Source organism: Thamnophis elegans, chromosome 1 (assembly GCF_009769535.1).
Source record: "Thamnophis elegans isolate rThaEle1 chromosome 1, rThaEle1.pri, whole genome shotgun sequence".
In the NCBI taxonomy this organism is placed as follows: domain Eukaryota; kingdom Metazoa; phylum Chordata; class Lepidosauria; order Squamata; family Colubridae; genus Thamnophis; species Thamnophis elegans.
Window position 1 is genome coordinate 140,730,642 of NC_045541.1, and position 21,647 is coordinate 140,752,288.

The 21,647-nt window shown below is 44.0% G+C and overlaps 1 protein-coding gene across 1 annotated transcript in view; it reads right to left on the reverse strand.

Moving 5' to 3' along the window:
• FBLN5 (fibulin 5) overlaps nt 1-20,787 on the reverse strand; it is a 50,794-nt gene extending 30,007 nt beyond the window's left edge. The window contains exons 1-4 of the mRNA XM_032236280.1: nt 20,570-20,787; nt 16,688-16,742; nt 16,355-16,406; nt 12,681-12,929 (exon numbers count right to left, since the gene is read on the reverse strand). Of these exons, the coding sequence (XP_032092171.1) occupies nt 12,681-12,929; nt 16,355-16,406; nt 16,688-16,742; nt 20,570-20,586 (373 nt within the window). The 5' untranslated portion in view covers nt 20,587-20,787. The remainder of the gene's footprint in view (nt 1-12,680; nt 12,930-16,354; nt 16,407-16,687; nt 16,743-20,569) is intronic.
• Between the last annotated feature and the right edge of the window lie 860 nt (nt 20,788-21,647).

Below are 21,647 nucleotides of genomic sequence, written 5' to 3' on the forward strand. Positions count from 1 at the left end.
ATATATTGCAATTTTTTCCAAGGCCGTTGTAACTTCAAACCATTGTTAAATGAACCATTGTAAATTGAGGACTACCTGTCACTTCTCCAACTTAATCCAAGGCCGTAAATATAGGTGTAGGCTGCTGGGGGTTCGTAGGGGTTTGGGAGAACCTCTAGCTAAGATTCTGTGCAGTTCAGAAAACCCCCAAATCCCACTCCTGGCTGGCCCCACACCAGGGGTGGGTTCCTCCCGGATCTCCCCGGTTCGGGCGAACCGGTCGGTGAACCCGGAAGTAATTAACTTCCGGGAACGCCGGTACCGCTCCCGGCCCCTGTCGCTGGGTGCCTGCAGGGTTTTTCTTTTTAAAAAACGCCTATCCAGATGATCTTGAAAACCTGCAAAGTTCCTTTGAAAGGGGACAGATGGGCAGCATTTCCCCCTGCCCCCCTCCCTGGGTGCCTGCAGCCTCGGAGCCTGCAGCCTTAAAGCAAGCCTTTGCACAGTAAAGAAAATCTCACAAGCGAGAGAAGTTCTTAATTGCCTTTACTGTGCAAGTTGCGGAAGGCTCCGAGGCTGCAGGCAACCAGAAATGGGGTGGGGGAATGCTGCCTGTCTTCCCCCTCCCAAAGCAACCTCACAGGTTTTCAAGATCGTCTGCAGAGGCATTTTTAAAAAGAAAATGATCTTCTTGGGAGGGGGAATGGGCTGCACTCAGAGGAGCCGGCGCCTGGGGCGACCTGAAGCAGCACCAGCCAACATGTCCATAAGAAAAGCCCCAAGGGCAAGTGCGGCAGCGCCACACCCACCTCTGCCCTGCCAGCCGCCTAGCAACACATCCCCGCCACCTCCTTCTACTCAGCAGGCGGGGACATCCCATCTGTGCCTGCTTCCGCTGCCACCACCTCCGCTCCCAAATGCAACTGTCAGCTGCGAGCAGGTCCCTGAAGCTGCTGCTTGCAGTCATTTATGGCTGCAGATAGATTGTGCCTGTAGCGGGAAGCTCTTCGCCCTGTGAGAGCTCCTCTCCAGCACTCCTAGTTTGGTAACATCATCAGTGCTAGAAGGAAGTGGGGTTGGGGGGGAAGGAGGAGAAAGTTAGGACAAAAAAGAAAAAGATAAGGAGGGAGAGGACTGTGGGGTCCTTTGGTGTTCTCTGAACGTGGTGGTTTTTATTATTTTAGGGAATTTTTATTTATTTATTGTTTATAGAATCTTTATTACAAGAAATGTTATTCCTTTTTGCAAATGTTTTATTTGTGATGCAATATGTTGCTTTTAAGTGTTCAGACCAGGTTTATGTGTCTCAAACTGGCTGCTTTTCTATGGGCAGGCCAGGTTTGTTGCAAGGCAGTGTTTCACCCTCCTTGTTTAGGTAATTCTGAGGTGGTTGATGGTTCTGTGAGCGCCTGTCATTTATAATTTTCCACATTGCCTTGATGATTTTTATTCCAGTGACTTTGTCTTTCCTGTCCTTAGGCCTAGAAAAAAAAAGTGGTTTCATTGGCAGTCTTTTTTTTTGGGGGGGGGATTCTTATTCTTTTGGTGTTTTCCTAGCACTATCATAGTTTGTAGAAGTTGTAGATTGTAGAAGTTTATTTATATGCCGCCCTTTTCCCTGGGGGGACTCAGGGCGGCTCACAACCAAAGGGGGAGGGGGAGACAAACTTTTAACATATAAGACAATACATAATTAAAAACACAACATTCATAGCATTCGGGCGGGTTACAGTCTTAGCCCCAGGCCTGACGGGATAGCCAGATTTTAAGGGCTGTGCGGAAGGTCTGGAGGGTGGTGAGGGTACGAATCTCCACGGGGAGATCGTTCCATAGGGTCGGAGCTGCCACCGAGAAGGCTCTCCTCCGCGTAGTTGCCAGTCGGCATTGACCGGCAGATGGAACTCAGAGGAGGCCCAATCGATGAGATCTAATAGGTCGCGTGGAGGTAATTGGCAGTAGGCGGTCTCTCAAGTACCCAGATCCACTACCATGTAGGGCTTTATGGGTGACAAGTAGCACCTTGAAGCGCACCCGGAGATCGACAGGTAGCCAGTGCAGCTCGCGGAGGATAGGTGTTATGTGGGTGAAGCGAGGTGCACCCACAATCGCTCGCGCGGCCGCATTCTGGACTAGCTGAAGTCGCCGGATACTCTTCAAGGGCAGCCCCATGTAGAGCACATTGCAGTACTCCAGCCTAGAGGTCACAAGGGCACGAGTGACTGTTGTGAGAGCCTCCCGGTTCAGGTAGGGACGCAACTGGTGTACCAGGCGAACCTGGGCAAATGCCCCCCTGGTCACAGCTGACAAATGATGTTCGAAAGTCAGTTGTGGGTCCAGGAGGACTCCCAAGTTGCGGACCCTGTCTGAGGGGTATAATGTTTGACCCCCCAGCCTGAGAGGTGGAATACTTGCCGAATTGGTGGGAGGGAAACACAACAGCCACTCGGTCTTGTGTGGGGGGTGGGTGGGTGTGTAATGTCCCGCAGTTATCTACGCATTAATAATGATCTAGTAATATTAATAATATCTAGTAATTAGTAATATCTAGTAATAACATCGTCTTGGCCACTCCCACCAGGTCACATGGGTGGCAGGCCACTCCCATCTGGTCACATGGGTGGCAAGCCACTCCCATCTGGTCACATGGGCAGCAAGCCACTCCCACAAAGGAGACCACGCCCACAGAGTAAGTTTGAACAATTTTTGAAACCCACCTCTGCCCCACACAAATACTTTGGATGGAGGTAAGTGCAGGGTGCGCGTGGAGGCTTGGGGATGTGTGTGAAAATTGGGCCTACCGGAAGTTCAGGAAGGCCAGAAACAGGACTGTTTCCAGCCTCCAGAGCCTGGGGAGGGCAAAAATGCTACTCTGCCATGGTGCAGGAGGCCGATTTGGCTACCCTCATCATGGCCATGCCTGCCCAGCAACTGGACAGAGAACCCCTTGCTAAAATTTTTGAAGCCCATCCCTGCATAAATATATATGCAAAAGATTTTGGTGCACTGTGCAGATGGTTTTGTCGCAATTATTTCATGGCACATAACCAAAAGTTACTAATGGTCAATGTAATTTAATTGTTCCTGGTATTTTTTTTATAGTAAATTGCAAACCTGGGCTGATAAAGAAAGAGAAGGAAGTAAATTACTCTGAGGTTCATTCCAGAGTTGGGTTTCTAATGGTTTGGCCCAGTTCGGCTGAGTAGGTAGTAACTTGGCCGGCCATGCCCCCAAACTGGTTCTATCAGTGGCACCATCTTGTTTTTTTGCTTCTGCACATGCACAGAGCATTTTTATAGTACTGCGCCTGAGCGCCTGCAGCGCATCCCTGAGCGAACCGGAAGTAGTGGAGCCAGAAACCCACCTCTGGTTCATTCACATCACTCTAAATCATATACATGATAATCAATTCCATTTGCTACAATGGAAGGTTTGAACAAATCTAGATTTTAATCTTGCTCAGAAATGAAACTTTTGGCTTCAGGCTTTAGTCTAACATTTCTCTCAGGATTTTTGTAAAGGCAATATGCAAAATGAACACTGTTCTAATTTCTCAGAAAGAAAAGTAGAACAAAAATTTAATATATAATTAAATTCTGCATGTTTTGAGAATCAGGTTTTTTTTTCCAGTTCAGACCTGCTCTTATGATTGATAAACCAGCCCAAATGACAGGAAGTTGCATAGTGAGGATTGTGTTGCCCAATGAAAGGAAAACTGACTTTTAATTATGGAATTTAACGTCATGAGAAACCAACTCTTCACTGCACATTTATAAAAGTGAATACAACTAAGGGAGATCAGCAAGCAAAGGAAAAGCCAAGAAACTGTTTAAAAAAATCAATAAATCTGTAATTTGGAATTAGATGGTGCTTTTTCAGTGCTTTCAACACTGAAAAACATCCTAAAAATGATTAAGAATAGGGACAACACATTAAAATTTAGTACTTCTAGTCCCAGATGAACAATCAGGAATGAAAAACAAATGGAGAAAGGGAAGAGCCAAAGGATAGGGTGTTACATTTGGAACCTGAAATAGTAGTTCAAATTCCAGCTCATAAAAATGGACTCATTGGGTGGGAAAAAACATTATGCCTCAGCTTCAATTCTACATCTGTAAAAATAGGATGGCTGAATCTGAAGGCTGATTGTAGAAAGAAGGGGGAAAAAACTAAGAAGCATAAAGTGCTAAGAATACTGATGTGGAGGGATTAAAAAAATGGGAAGGCTAATTTTGGGCAGGGAATCATCATCCCAATGTAAAATTGGAAACATTTCTAAGGAGACCTAGGGAGATATGTAGGAGGGTGGACTTAGAACTAAAAGAGAGGGAAATCCTTTATGTGTGCACATTTTAGCTTAGCCACACTAAATTTTGAAAATTTAGGGTTGTTCCAAAGAAGCAAGGACAATAATTAGGGAAGGATTACCAGGTACTTGGTCAGCTTGGTTGTTTTCCATCAATCTTTATGCAAGAAGACATGGTACCTGTCATGACATGCATAGCAGAGGTGGTATTCAGCCAGTTCTGACTTGTTCTGGTGAATCGGTAGCAGAAATTTTGAGTAGTTTGGAGAACCGTCGAATACCACCTCTGACTAGCCCCACCTCCATCTATTTGTTGCTTCCCGAGTCCCAGTTGATCGGAATCGCAGCTGATCGGCTGGGTTTTCTTTTTTTTTTTTGCCCTGCACAGAACAGAGCTGGAAAGCAGATTAATGGAGTAGGGAGGGAATGGAGATTTTACAGTATCCTTCCCCCAGGAGTGGGATGGAAATGGAGATATTGCAGTATCCTCCCCCCAGGAGTGGTGAGGGAATAGGGATTTTGCAGTATCATTCCTCAGCCACGCTCACCAAGCCATGCCCACCAATCCACACCACACCCACCAAGCCAAGCCCACAGAACTGGTAGTAAAAAAAGTGAATCCACCACTGATGCATTTAATGCAGAGGCTCCCAACCTTTTGGGCACCAGGGACTAGTTCCATGGAGAAAGTTTTTTCCATGGCCCAGAGCGGGCGTGGTTTTGCAGCCTGCCTGCATACCTTGGATGTGGCTTGGCTTGTTTGTGTGGCTCGGTTGCTGGCATGCTGCGGACTGGTGCCAGTCTACGGACTGGGGATTGGGCTCCCCTGATTTAATACGCCAAACTTATTTTACAGGGAAAGGCAGTCACCTGCAATGGTGTAAAAGAGAAGGAATCTAGCCAAACAGCCTGCATTCAGGTTGCTGTATTTTAGGAACATTATATTTAGGCTGTGTAGGATGTGTAACCTTTTTTTTTAGTTGCCAGATTGAAATTTGCATTTTTTTCATACAGCTGAAATTTTTCAATGCAGCTGTCATCTTTCCAGTTTACTGTGGTCCAATTAATTCATGTCTGGGGGCTGCCAGAGATCAAATCTTACCTCCATGAAAAAGGGAACATTACCTTTGATCTTGCTCTCATCTCTTAGATTAGTGGGCCATACTTTGTTCTTTTCACTTCAGTGATTCTTTGATATTGAGTATTCTGGGACTAATTTTGCATCACCCTTCTACTATTCTCTGTAAACCACAATTCTGCAAACTAACATCTCCAGAACCAAGAAGTTATAATGACTAATTAATTACTTTTTGTGAGGCATAATGTCCATGCTGAATTCCCAGCAACTTTTTTGAATTAGCCAGAGATGATATTTGGTTTCAAATTTTTTTAGAACCTCTTCTGTAGGTGTGGCCTGCTTTGTGGGAGTGGCTTGCTGGCCATGTGACCGAGTGAGAGTGGGTTGCCGGCCATGTGATTGGGTGGGAGTGGCTTGCCAGCAATGTGACTGGGTGGGCATGGCCAACTTGTAAAATGTGGTGAAACTCACTTAACAATGCTCTTGCTTAGCAACCAAAATGTTGGCTCAGAAACTCTGGCATTTGAAGCATGCAAGTCTTAAAGCTGTCAAGTTACAAGACTCTTGCACTCCTAACTCTTTAGAAAAAAAACCCAGGGGTGTTCAAACTTGACAGCTTTAAGACTTGTGGACTTCAATTCCCAGAATTCCTCCTCTCGTTTTTCATCTTGATGATGTGTGGGCAGGCGGGGGAAGGGAGCTGGAACCGGTTCTAAATCACACTATAGATTTGTGGAACCTCTTCTATAAAAGAGGTTAGAACTGGCAGAAACCCACCTCTGACAGTAACCCTCAAACAATAAGGGGTGTCAAAGGTATAATGCTGTGTAACAACTCTGGAAAAGATGCTTCTCTGCTACTATGATGTAAGCATATCTCTTTCCTAGGTATATCTTTAAGTGATAATGAATTAACAAAGAGCAATAAATCAAAATCACACCATTAAAATATAGTTTCACAGAGGCTCATCCATAATAAGTAAACATAACCACAGCACGTTTATCCAGTGCAGATGCAATTAAAGGCTTTACAGTTGTTTGAGGTACCTATTACCAAGTCAATTGGTAATCAATGTAAAGAAAGCAAATAAGCATTAATTTGGTGTACTGCGTAGTCAATCTGAACATTCAGAATAAACCAATCTGTATTAGTCTAATTATAAAGAAAGAACAAGAAATGCAACCAGCATTATCGGCGTCATCTGGCATGGGACAGAATAACGACCTCCAAAAAGTTATCCAGCCAAGGTTTCACTATCAGCATATTCCCTTAGTCCTCCTCCTCCTCTCTTACAACAAATAGCTTATTCCAAAATAACTTTCAAAAACATAATTTTATCATGAATTAATTTTAGCTGAAAGACTTCCAGTTACTAATTGGATAAACATGCATTGTAAGATAACCCATGATAATGCCAGTAAGGAACCATTAATGACACTCCTCAGCAGCTGCTACTGTATCTGTTCAATAATCAAGACAATTGAATTGAATTGAATTGATTTTATTTGTAGGCCGCCCTTTTCCCTGAGGGGACTCAGGGCGGCTCACAGAAACCAGGGAGAGGGGAATACAATACAATACAGTACTAAGACAACAACACATAATAAAAATGATACACAACATGCATACAACATTCGGGCGGGGTAATGGTCCTTATCCCCAGGCCTGACGGGCGAGCCAGTTCTTCAAGGCTGTGCGGAAGGCCTGGACGGTGGAGAGGGTACGAATCTCTACGGGGAGCTCGTTCCAAAGGGTCGGGGCCGCTACTGAGAAGGCCCTCCTCCTTGTGGTTGCCAGCCGACATTGGCTGGCCGATGGGATGCGGAGGAGGCCTAACCTATGAGATCTTATAGGCCGTAGGGAGGTAATTGGCAGAAGGCGGTCTCTCAAGTATCCAGATCCACTGCCATGTAGGGCTTTATGGGTGGTCAATAGCACCTTGAAGCGCATCCGGAGATCGACAGGTAGCCAGCGCAGCTCGCGGAGGATAGGTGTAATGCGGGTGAATCGGGGTGCACCCGCAATCACTCGCGCGGCTGCGTTCTGCACTAGCTGAAGTCGCCGGATGCTCTTCAAGGGCAGCCCCATGTAGAGCACATTGCAGTATTCCAGCCTAGAAATCACGAGGGCCCGAGTGACTGTTGTGAGGGCCTCCCGGTTCAGGTAGGGTCGCAACTGGCGCACCAGGCGTACCTGGGCGAATGCCCCCCTGGTCACAGCCGCTATATGATGGTCGAATGACAGCTGTGAATCCAGGAGGACTCCCAAGTTGCGAACCCTCTCTGAGGGGTGTAGAATTTGACCCCCCAGCCTGAGTGTTGGATTAGTGGCCGAATTTTTGGGAGGAAAACACAACAGCCACTCGGTCTTTTCTGGGTTGAGCACAAGCTTGTTAATCCTCATCCAGTCCATGACGGCTTCGAGCCCCCGGTCCATCACGGCAACCGCTTCATTGATTTGGCACGGGGCGGACAGATACAATTGAGTATCGTCCGCATATTGATGGTATCTAATCCCGTGCCTACGGATGATCTCTCCCAGCGGTTTCATGTAAATGTTAAATAGTAGGGGGGATAAGACCGAACCCTGCGGCACCCCATATTTCAGGGGCCTTGGGGACGATCTCTGCCCTCCCACTAACACCGACTGCGACCTGTCCGAGAGGTAGGAGGAGAACCACCGTAACACGGTGCCTCCCACTCCCACCTCCCGCAGTCTTCGCAGAAGGATACCATGGTCGATGGTATCGAAAGCCGCTGAGAGGTCAAGGAGGACCAGGATGGAGGGATGTCCTTCATCTCTGGCTCTCCAGAGATCATCCATCAATGCGACCAAGGCGGTTTCAGTGCTGTAACCGGGTCTGAAGCCTGACTGGAAGGGGTCTAGGTAGTCTGCTTCCTCCAAGGACCGTTGGAGCTGGAAGGCCACCACCTTCTCAACAACCTTCCCCAGGAAGGGGAGGTTGGAGACCGGGCGGTAGTTATTAAGGACAGCTGGATCAAGAGATGGCTTCTTCAGGAGGGGTCTCACCACCGCCGCCTTCAGTGCGGCGGGGAAGTTCCCCTCCCGAAGGGAGGCGGTTACAACCGCCTGGATCCAGCCTCGTGTCACCTCACTACAGTTGGAAACCAGCCATGAGGGACACGGATCCAAAGCACAGGTGGAGGAACTCACAGCTCTCATGGCCTTGTCCACATCCCCGGGGGTAACCTCCTGAAACTCAACCCAGAGCTGTTGTACTTGGTCCCCCTGAGTCTCGGCTGGAACTGCAGATGTGGAGTCCAAGTCCGTCCGAAACCGAGCAATTTTGTCCGCTAAGAATTGGGCATATTCTTCAGCTCTGCCCTGCAAGGGTTCCCCCGCCTCCCTTTTGTTCAGCAGGGAGCGGGTTATCCTAAACAGGGCAGCTGGGCGGGACTCAGCGGACGCAACCAGGGAGGCTATATGTGATCTTTTAGCTGCCCTAAGTGCCCTAGTATATTCCCTGGTGCAGGTGGTTACCATTGCTCGGTTCGATGCGGACTTATCGGACCTCCAGCGGTGCTCCAGGCATCTCCTCCGGCGCTTCATCTCCCGGAGCTCCTCGGTGAACCAAGGTGGTCTCCGGGATCCGCCGCCTCGGAGGGGCCGCAGTGGCGCCATCCGGTCGAGGGCCTCTGACGCTGCCGAGTGCCACGCAGCAGCCAGAGTCTCTGCCGGACTGTGGGTGAAAGTATCAGGAATAACCCCAAGCTCTGTCTGGAACCTTACTGGCTCCATAAGACGCCTGGGGCGGAACCACCTGGTCGGTTCCTCCTCCCTACAGTGGGGGTTTGGCCTCCGGAAGTCGAGCCTCAGTAGGCAATGGTCTGACCACGACAGGGGTATGATGTCACTCCCCCTCAGACCAAGATCACACATCCACTGCTCCGAGAGAAATACAAGGTCAAGCATGTGTCCCGCCGAGTGGGTTGGGCCTCGGATTACTTGAGTCAAGCCCATGGCTGTCATGGAAGCCATGAACTCCTGCGCCCCATCAGAGTTTTCACCGAGCGTCGGCAAATTAAAGTCCCCCAGGACCATCAACCTAGGGAACTCAACTGCCAGCTCGGCTACTGACTCGAGGAGCGAGGGGAGGGCTGCTGCAACGCTGTTGGGAGGCAGGTACGTTAGCAGCAAACCCACTTGACCCTTGAGGTCCAACTTTAACAGCAAAGACTCACACCCGACAATCTCCGGAGCAGGGACCCTACGAGGAACTAACGACTCCCGGATAACAACGGCCACACCCCCACCCCTTCCCTGGGCTCTCGGCTGATGCAGCACCTGAAATCCTTCTGGGCACAGTTCTACAAGGGGGACTCCTCCCTCTGGGCCCAGCCAGGTCTCAGTAATACATGCCAGGTCTGCCCTCTCGTCTAAAATTAAGTCCCGGACGAGAGGTGCTTTATGTACAACAGACCTGGCATTTAGCGACAACAGCCTGAGACCAGGGTCCTGATTACTTACACCATCTGGTCTTGGAGTGGGACTCCTAGGGCCGGAAGGAGGGATCTCTGTGATGTAGCGAACCCTCCTTCCCCGGTAATGGCCTGCCCTAGAGTCCCCGCCGTATCTGCCCCTCCCTGTCACGACCGCAATACCCCGACCCTCTCCCGTATCTTTAGCCCCCTCAGCCACCCCCATAGCCCCCGCAATTCCCGGCAGGTCCTCCGAATCAAGCACACTCATTTATACACTCAAGCAGTCCCCACGTAATGATTAAAACACATAAAATACAAGAGTCATAGGGTAATAAAAGTGGGATCATCCAGGTCACACATACAATCACATGCACTCACCATACCATTTAAAAGTTTGCGCAGCGTGCGTAGATCTTATAAAGAGTATATATAGAAGGGGGGAGTAGCCTTCGTCCTTCGTCATAGGACCAAAAACAGAGTCTTCCCTCAGAATGAGGCATCATGATCAGCAGTCACCTTGCAGGGTGTAGAATCTACTATGGATGTTGGGGGAGGGCGTATTATTTAAATCGAATTCAATAAATAATATCTACATGTTCATTCTTTCATGTGTTAAACCGGGGGAGGGGGATTCTTTCCTGACCACACATCTTTGAGGAACAGAACAAAGTGCTCTCTCCTATCCATCTTTTTCTTGGAGTTGCCTACTTTCATAATCCAAATATATCAACATACGTAATCTTTATTTCTTTTAGTCAGTTTTACAAAATGGATGGAACACTCTTTAAGTTGAAATTGCCTGGTTAAGGAATGTGCATTCAAGGATCCCTGACTAATGTCTCCCAAACAAAACAGATTGTACCGCAACTATGAAGCATATTATAGGCAGTCTTCATTTAGTGAATGCCTCATTTAGTGTCCATTTGCACTTACAAAGGAGATGAAAGTGCAATTTCATGAGCAATCTTTGCATTTATAATCTTTGCAGGTCTACAAACCGAAAAGAAAAGTTAAATGAAAACCATAAGTACACTTGTGGTTTCAGTTAGTGACCATATCGCTTAATAACCAAGTTGCCAGTGACAATTGTGGTTGCTAAATGAGGGCTACCTGTATACTAAAAAATGCAAGGAAGTGGCAATTGCCCAAATAAATAGCTGTTAAAGCAACAAATCACCAAGATGTTTGAAAGAAAACAGCATAGCTGTACTCAGAATCATGTATTTCCTGATAGCAATAGCAATGCAATAGCAGTGCTTTATAGCGCTCTCTAAGCAGTTTACAGATTCATCATATTGCCCCCAACAATCTGGGTCCCCATTTTACTCACCTCGGAAGGAAGGCAGGCTGAGTCAACCTTGAGCCTGGTGAGATTTGAACTCCCAAACTCCTGGCAGCCGACGATCAGCAGAAGCAGCCTGCAGTACTGCACTCTAACCACTGCACCACCGCAGCTCATGATGAAGGCAGGTGGCACATGAAGTGTATTTACTATTTATCCCCAGGGGTGAAATTTAGCAGGTTCTGACAGGTTCTGAAGAACCGGTCGCGGAAATTTTCAGTAGTTCGGAGAACTGGCAAATGCCACTTCTGGTTGGCCCCAGGGTTTGGAGGGAATGGAGATTTTGCAATATCCTTCCCCTGCCATGTCCACCAAGCCACACCCACAGAACCAGTAGTAAAAAAAAATTGAATTTCACCACTGTTTATCCCCCATTAGACGGTTCAAAAAGCTGGCAGTCAGAACCATCAGCATGAACCTACATGCCTCACGTGTAAGGTAAGAGTCCAAAAGACAAGATAACAACATAAAAATGTACCCATGATAAATATCTTGCTTTGGCAGAATAAGCAATTCAAATGTGGTACAGAAGCCATTGACCTATTAAAAGATAAACAAGGCACAATAAAGCAGGAAAATCCTGTGTAGGCTTTTTCCCAGTGTTTTTCTCCTCAGTCGTGAAAACTTGGACCAATGCATAGTCAAGCTAAAAAACTTGACTAATGACTACAATTGAGCCCAAAATTTACATTGCTGAGATATTTGTTAAGTGAGTTTTGCCCCAGTTTACGACCTTTCTTGTCACGGTTGTTAAATGAATCACTGCAGTTGTTAAGTTAGTAATATGGTTGTTCAATGAATCTGGCTTTCCCATTGAATTTGCTTGTCAGGAGGTTGAAAAAGGTGATCACATGACCCTGGGACACTGCAACTGTCATAAATGTGAGTCAGATGCCAAGCATTTGAATTTTGATCACGTGACTCTGGGGATGCTGCAATGGTTGTATGTGTGAAAAACAGTCATAAGTCACTTTTTTCAGTGCTGTTGTAACTTCAAATGGCCACTAAATGAATGGTTGTAAGTCGAGGACTACCTGTACTCTCTCTTTCTCTCTATCTGTCAGTCTCCCTCCTCTCTCACACACAGTTCAGATAGCAAATTGTAATAGGTGATGGCTAACCTTTTTGTTATTGAATGCCGAAAGTGTGCCCGCACCCATAATACAATGCCCTCATGACATCCCCCATGTGTCCTGCCCCCATGCACATGCGTGTGTGACAACACCCCCCCCCGGTGCTCCATTTTGGGCCTAGTAGGCCTTCCTGAAGCCTCCTGAGAACAAAAGGGGGCACAGGGGGGTTACACACTGCACACACACAACCAGGCATTCACATGCGCACCAGAGACCCAAAAAACAACTGGCTAGCGGGAGGCGGATGTGCATGCGTGATGGAGCTGAGCTGGAGTGACAGCTTGTGTGCCCACAGAGAGGGCTCTGCATGCGACCTATGGCATGCATGCCATAGGTTTGCCATCATGACAATCAGCTAAAAAACGACACATGACAGGCATAAATGTTAGATCTTGCTATTTACCTACACACTGGTTGTTTTCATTCATACGATACCCAAACCGACAAATGGCAGGTGCTCTTCCAACAGAAGGATAATTTGGAACAGAAGCTGGAACTGGAGGCGGTGGGTACAAACTGGGTCCGTAAGGACTCGTATATGGGGATCGCTGGTTGGAATTTGTTCGTGGAATGCATAAATAGCCCCCGTTTTGGTTGACACACACCATATCTCCTCTACAGGCCTCAGCAATAGTGCGGCATTCATCAACATCTGAAATAATATAGAAATGTAAATATTAATTTGGGTCTCTGCTGATTGATAGTTTATGTCTGATTAATCGCTTGTTGCAGGCAGCTAATTAATTAAATAATGTGTTTATTTATCCTGCTTTTCATTTTCAATTTACTTCAGTGGCTTTGAGCCCTGGAAATGCCTGGCTATGGCTATGCCAGGCTTTGCACTCACAGCCCTTAGAATAGCTCCAAAGACGTTTCCGGCATTGGGAACCTTCCGAGGCTTTTTTTCCTTTGCCTCTTGTCACTGCTGCTTATCTCTAAGCCAATCACAGCATTCTCCACGTGGTGGCACTTAAAATGGCCGCTGCAATGAGACCTTGCTGTTGGAGGTTTCAAAATGGCCATCGGGCCTTGCTATGAGGCTCTGGAGGTTTCACTGCTCGTCGAGGTCTCCAAAAGTCCAGCAGCTGAATTTAAGGGAGCCTACGCGAGTCAGGAAGATTCCTCAGCTATCTGAGGCTAGCCCAGTCAGCAGATTCCCCATAAGGGGTAAGACACCCCCATAGATCAGGAGGGCACTGTAGGCTACCTCTCTATTACTCTTACAGTGCCCTCCTGATCTATGGGGGTGTCTTACCCCTCATGGGGAATCTGCTGACTGGGCTAGCCTCAAGTAGCCGAGGAATCTTCCTGACTATTTTAGAATTTCAGATGTCCAATTTTGTCACATTTAAGCTTTGTCCATAGACTGATAATAATTCAGAAGTGGAGCCAAGGAAATTACTTCTTCTCTTAGACCAGACTTTCTTGAATGTCAGACAAAGCTTTCTTGAAAGCAGGCAAAAGCCGTCCTGTGTCAGACATAGCGGCAGGGCGGCCAAAAGCCGCTTTCTTTCTTTTTACCTCACCAGCCATAAACTTCATCGCACGTCACTGTGTCCAGCCCTAGACTGATTTACCTTTCATAAAGTGGATTGTTTCATTTTGGCACATGTGATTTGTGAATTAAGACATTTGCAAAACCATGATTTGGTGAACACCCATAGTTGTCTCTGATCACCTCATATATTAAGGCATAGACTAATTTGACCTTATTTTGGTATCAGCTGAGTAAAAATCCATCTTACCTTGCCCTTTGTTTCCAGTAAAAGTAGAAATGGTCTGATTTCCTGTTCTTCATCTAATGTAGTTTTTTATTTCTAATTATAAAAATGACAGCCTTTTCCTGTTCAAGTCATAGCATTGGCACACACATTTTAGGTTGGCTTTTTTTCTGACGGCAGCAAAGATTTGATTTGGTGGTTGTAAAATCTGGCTCTTGATCTAGAATTTAACGTCTTATATTCTTTTTTGTGTAAACTGCAAAATGTTGGATTGTGAAGATTCATTTAAGATCTTAAATGATCTTAAATCATTAAATATGGAGTCAAACTATTCTCCAAAGTACCTGAAGGCAGTTCAAGAAACAATGGGTGGAAACTAATCAAGGAGAGAAGCAACTTAGAACTAAGGAGAAATTTCCTGACAGAATAATTAATCAGTGAAACAACAACTTGCCTCCAGAAGTTGTGAATGATCCCACACTGGAAGTTTTTAAGAAGATGTTGGATATCCGTTTGTCTGAAGTGGTGTAGGGTTTCCTGCCTAAGCAGGGGGTTGGACTAGAAGACCTTCAAGGTCCTTCCAACTCCGTTATTCTATTCTTCTGTTAGCTCTCAGCAACATTTTAGGCACTTTCATGGAGTACTAAACTGTAAACTGACCTCAGAAAGGCATGAACAAACCAAAGAATAAGATCAGAGAGCAACAGCCATTTTGGAGAACAAAAGCTATTCCCATTTAGAATAATAAACCAATGTTGTTATTTGAACATGCACGCATCTGTGTGTCCCCTTTGAGAGAAAGAATGCAAAGCCTGGGATATAACATGCAACATCATTAGCATTTGGAAATCATGACCTCTTTTCCACAGCAGGAGATATGCATTCTGTCCCTTTAGGATATGATTTATAACATAACTCTTAGAAAAGCGGATTCAGGGTAATTGCTGCAGAGACCTAGAAAACAGCTTATTCAGCATGATCCTTGAATGAGATTAGCTGCAATTAGAGTTGAATAATGCTTTATAAATTTGTGTTTATGTTTGATTTATATTTAATGGCAAATAAAGATGCCTAGAACAACAATAACAAAAGAAAGAGGAGGCTGCAATTTCTCAAAACTCCCTTGTGTAGAAAGAGTACACTCACAAAATGAAATGGTTGGATGATTAGGAGATGAGACCACCAAGTCTCTTGCATTGTCCAGGCAGGGCCAAAGTGACCCAGAAGACAAATATTGACTCTGAATGGTCGTCCTCCAAAAAACAGTGAGACAGATCAAAGAAGTGGATGGAGCCAGGAAAAAAATGTGTTGGATTTAATATAATTGACATTTTAATTATATCACCAATGCTTTTAATTAATTAAATATTTTAAAACAATTATTTCCTAGTTTTTCTTTTCTGTTGTAAAATGATTATGATTTGGCCATGCTGTTTAGAGGTCTTCTCGTGGCTGTACTGTACCTAAAGGTCCTGTGGTCCTTGAGTTTCAGGCTTTTTGTTTCAGAAAATTAACTTTTCTAAACTGCTGACAAACTTTCCGAACTTAATTCCTGCCCAGTGTCATGGATGACAACTGCCATCACTTGTAAACAGGATGGACATTTGTTGTGCCTGGTTGGCAAATGAGAATGAGATATGCAGGCCATACATCTGGAGGATATTATGTTAGCAATGCATGCTAGATAGTATTTAGAGACACTTATGTCATATTGGCATTCCTTGAATTATTCCACTATTTACAAATGGGACTGATGTGATGAAGGAAGCTGTCATTTTGTTGATTATTAGATTTGCATCAGAATCAATGCACTAAATCTAAATACATTTCTCTATATATTGCTCTGTTTAATAAAGAGTTTGCCCAATTGTGTCGTTGTCATTGTGGGTGTAAATTTTTAACTAATGTTGTATGTCACCAAGAATAATTGTGTGAGAGTTCGGCAGCTACAAAAATCTGTTTAATAAAAAAATAAATAATTTTTCCTCCATAAGCTCTGTAATGTCTTAGTTCTATATCTCTATTTAATATTTTCAGACTTTCAATAGCAGTAGTTCTATTTATTTTTTGCTCTTGTTTTATTTTCTTGATTATAAAGCAGAACTTCAGAATTAGTCTTTTTGTAGCTATACATACTGGATGTTATATTTCAAATTTAGCAATTAAGACATTGATTCTTCCCTTTTATGGTTAGACCCAATTAAATTAGTTGAATCTAGTCTTATTGATTTGAAGATGTAATTAATAAATCATACTTTTTAATTCAAATAAACATAACCCAAAGTTTCCAGCACACATTGCTTATAACATGTGGTACACTATTAGCTCAGAGGAACTGGTATAATCAAAATCTTACCTAAGCATTGGCCTGACGAACGATCCATCTCAAACCCATTTGAGCATTGTTGCTAAACAGAAAAGAAAAGAGGATCAGACAATGAATCATTGGAAGAATGCAAAATTATAAATCAGAGTGAATATCATATTTTCTTTTTCCCTTGGTAGCAATAGACATGAAAAAACCTAATCGCTAATTGAACAAAAGCTAGCAAGATGAGATGATACAGCCACACACATTTTTTATATTTGATAAAGTTTATAATAAATTTAATATTGTGTTATTATTCTCTTTCCCCTATGCCAGCCCATGTAACCCTTTTCTTTCTTTCGCATACAGTCCGTTTCTCACCTGTGTCGTTCCATGACCAATGAGGCAACCAAGAGCCATGAAAATGGGCATTAACCTGCAAGAGGTATAACAAAGTTATTATATATATATTTGCCAAAGCAATTTGGAGTATAGAGAAACCAGCTGTTTTTAAGCACAATAGCACAGCTTCCAAAATTACATGAGAAAGAAGTGTGTCTAAAGCAAGAGTGGGAATACATATAATTTAATATGGCTGAAACACGAGTTCCCAGACAGCAAAATGGACATTGCTAATACAACAAACAATGCATAGACAATGCATCAAACTTGAAACAAACAAAAAAACAAGAGAGTTCATTTAATCTGATGATCAAAGCACCAGGCTAGAAAACAGGAGATTGTGATTGGTGACTTTGTGCCATCCACTCTCTATCAGCCCAATTTACCTCATGGAATTGTTTTGGAGAAAATTAGAGGAGGAAGGAGTATTAAGTATGTCCTCTGCCTTATTTATAAAAACAATAAAGACAGGATAAAAAAATCTAAAAAAACAAAAACAAAACAAAAAATTGGAAGGCCACAGATTCCCAACCATGAAACAACTCAGTATTGCATTCTGATAATATATAACAATACCTGCAATAATTTATAGTTGACATGGCAGAACTGAATCAGTTTGATATAGTAATTAAGACATCAGGCTAGAAATTGGGAGACCGTGAATTTGAATTCTGGCTTAGTCACGAATCAGCTGGGTGACCTTGGGCTACTCAATCTCTCTTAGTGTCAGGTCTGCCATGCGAAACGCTCCAGCCTGCTTCGCTTTGCTGGCATACTTGCTGGGAATGGTGAGAAAGAGATTGTAGGGGGAGGGACAACAGGATGACAGGAACCAGAGGTGCCAATCCAGAACAGGCCAGCGTATCTAAGGACATGAGCATGAGAATAGGATGCGAAACTACACCTAAGAGACATCAAACCTTAAAGCTGTTACCAAAACACCAAATTTGAATAACATTGGACACTCGTGAATTGTTTAAGGGGGGGGGGGCACAGGAAATAGGGAAAAGGCAGGTTTTGAATGGGAATATTGAGATCCAGCTTTGCTTATGTTTGGCTTTATTTAAATGTATCTTTGCTATAAATGGAGTCATTTTTGCCTAAATGCCCTAGCTGGGACAAGCCTGACACTCAACCTTAAGCAAACCAATTCTGAAAAACTTTTGCCAAGTAAACTGCAGGGGTAGTCCAGGCAGATGCCAAGAATCAGCACAGACACCATAAACAAGCAAGCAAACAAACAAACAGCAGAATAATAGAGGCTGAAATTGCCAAGAACACTGACTCTGTATCGGTCTCTTTTATTTTTCCATTTTTGAATTTATGGTAATTTCAAATTATATTTAAATGTTATACATAAAAGAGCCTGAAATCAAGTCTCAAATAGCCAGGAGAGTAACAGCTCAGAGACAAAATGTATGATCCCATAGCTGAGGAACCTGGATCTCCAACAGAACAGCCTTCAGTAGCAGTTCCCCCTAGAGAGATTAGGACTATAAACCTCAGGTATCCTGTTGGTCAGGAATTCTTGGAGTTACAGTCTGAGTATTCTAGAGGGCAGCACATTGAAGAAGATTGTTGGACAAAAGTGGCTGCAATTCAGATGAATTTTCATCCATTCCTTTATAACTGTTCCCCCCCCCCCAGTTTCGAGTGGTCCTCTCATTGTATTTTTTTCACCTAGGAAAACCCCATGGTTCATCACTCAACAGGAAGACAGCCATTGATATGGATGAGGACTGAGGACAGCAGAATCTGAGCAGGAAAAATGGGTGAGGATGCTGGGAGTTCCAGCATAACCAGAGGTACCCATCTGGGTAAACTTTCTGTATCATCCATCATTTCCTTTCTTTTGAAATCTTTCCAGAGAAATGGTGCAAGTCCAAAGGCAAAATGCATATCCCAAAGGAAGATGGTATTCCAAGGAAGATTGTAAGATTGTGGTCTTAGTAAGACCACACTTAGAATACTGCATCCAGTTTTGCTCACCCTATTATAAAAAAGATATATTCTTGAAAGGGTGCAAAAAAGAGCAACAAAGATGATTCGTTGGGGTTGAAGGTTAGAATATATGAAGAACAGTTGCAGGAATTAGATATGTATAGTCTAGTGAAAAGAAGGACAAGGGGCAGAAGTGGGTTCTTACCGGTTCAGACCCATTCAGCCGAACCGGTAGTGGTATGGCAGCGTGGGTTGCTGGAACTGGCGGCAACCCAGGCCTGTGACGTCCTTGAACCAGTTCTCTGATTGACGCCGTCAATCATACCATCTTGTTTTTAAGTTCTGCGCATGTGCAGAACAAATTTAATTGAACTGTGCATGCATACACAGTGTGCGCACGAGCGAACCGGCAGTAAAGCCTGCTGGAACTCACCCCTGATGAGGGGTGACATGATAGTAGTGTTCCAATATTTGAGAAGCTACCACAAAGAAGAATAGAAACCAAACCACTAGAAGGCAAGTCAAGAAGCAATGGATGGAAACTATGGAAACTAACCAAGGAGAGAAGCAACCTAGAACTAAGGATAAATTTTCTTACAGTGAGAATAATTGACCAGTGGAGTGGCTTGTGGGTGTTCCATCACTGGAAGCTTTTAAGATGAGATAAACATCTCAACCATTGTCTGAAATGGTATAGTGTCTTCTGCTTGTGCAGGGGGTTGGACTAGAAGACCTCTAAAGTCCCTTCCAACTTTATTATTCTGTTCTATTCATGGAAGAGTCAGTTCACAGGACAAAAAGAAAGACAAAACACTGGCCATAAGCGACAGCCAATGTCCAATTCAACCAGCCAGTGTCCAATTCAGCCAGTGCTGCAATTCATTGCAACCAATTTAGGCACCCTGACAAGCAAATTCATATCTAGATTAGATATACATATACAGATTAGAGTCATATCTCATAAGAACTTTGCATGATTGGAACATATGAAGGTAAATAATTACTCTACTAGAGCAGGAAAAATTCTGCTGAATCCTGAATCTTTCCTATAATATCCAGTCATTAAATAATTTTTCCTCCTGAGAGAAACTCCTATGTTAAAAAATGCTACTTTCGCATTCCTCTGAGTTGTGTCCATTGCTTGACAGGGACTCATTTTCATAGGCATTAAAAGAAAAAAGAGGTCACACCTGAAGGAAAGTAAATCTAATAGCATGAAGGTGCAAGGTATTTTCCCTTTTATTGTTGTATCCCTTTCTCGGTCATGTCTTCTATTAAAAATCTAACTGTACTTTTTTACTGCCGTGATCTTTCCTTTATGAAACCCCATAAAGAACACTGAGCACAGTTATTGAAATAGTAAATAGCAATGTAAAAACCAATCCAATCTTTCTTTATAATTTCAGTTACTTCCTCTTGTTTCCAGCAATTTGTTTTTTCCTGCTTTGAAAAATAAGAGAAATGTCCTCCTATAAGAGTTCAATCTGGAACTGCTTCTTCAAGATAGTTATCTTCACGGGGAAAAATAATAGCCACAGCATATGATATGTCTGTATAGTTCCCTCAGGAGAAATTGAGTCAGTCAGCAGCATATTAGTGGAAAATATTTTTTAAAAGCACAGCCCGCTGCTGCTGTAAACTGATTTTGGTCTACAATAAATGTTGATGCACTTCTTGCACAAAAACTTTTCATAGACTATGTAAATAGCTCCAGTGATAAACAACTGAATTTAGTACAAAGAGGCATATTGTCAGATGTTAGATCTACATAATACTAAAGGAATAAAATTATTTCTCCCCTCTCCCGCACAATCTCTTGAAAATATAATGGGAGGTATAACTTAAGTAGCTGACTCAGAATTGCACTCAGCAGACTATCAAAAAAAGAAACAAAATAGTAACGTAATGCAAAGAACATACCTTTTAAATGCTGTCATGTCCAAAACTGATGAATAAAGCCAAGGAGGTAAAACAATAATGCCCGTACAGCTGAATATCTAAAAATACTTTTGTACATTAAATCTTTTGCTAGAACTTCAGACCTACCATCATTTAATTTCCAGAGAATGAGAGGCCAAATCATAGAGAAACGGGGAGAGAGAGAAAGAGAGACAGAAAGAATGAGGGGAAGAAGGGGAAGGAAGGAGGAGGGAGGGGAGGAGAGGAAAGGGAATCAGAGAGGTCTGCTCCTCCTCAGACACTGGAGTGAATACAGCAAAAGCACCTGGTTTTGCTTAGTTCTCTTCTGTAATTCAGCATTAAACCAATTGGAGGAGGAATGTTAAAAATGAATACTTCATTTTCTAAGTATGTTAAAACAATGCAAATGGGAGGCCTCAATCTAGGAGCAGCTGGTTTAGATTAGAGAGCTCACCAACTGACTAGACTCCTTACAACACTCCTAAGAAGCCTGTCAGATGAAAAATAAAATGAAATAAATAAAAGCAAGAGAAACACTTCCTAAGTAGTGTACTACAGGTTTGGCAACACTGTCATGAGCAATCAACTTCCATCAAGATGTTCTGCAGAGATATGCAAATATTGACTTGTTCCTCTAGAACAGGGGTGTCAAACTGTGGCCTGCGGGCCGGATGTGTCACACACAGGCCATGCTCACCCCAGTTCCACGAAGGGGAAAAGCATTGCAATATGTCACGTGATGGCAATGTGACGCCGTGAGTTTGACACCCGTGCTCTAGTGTCTTGACTGCCTGGGAATGCTAGAATTGTACCCCAGCATATTTGGAGGGCATCAGGTTGTGAAAGTCTGCTTGAGACCTTATTTGAGGCTCATTCTCTTCTCCGGTATCAGCCATTTGTTGCCAATAGAATATGCAGAAAATAGCTTCATCCAACTGCTATAACTTTAACATCAATTGCAGCTGTGGGTTTCACATTGTTACCACCAGTTCTCTGCACACACGGTCGCTTCTCAGTTTTTTTATCACCGATTCGCTGTTGTTGCATGCGCCCCTTCCGCACATGCACTTTTCTCATG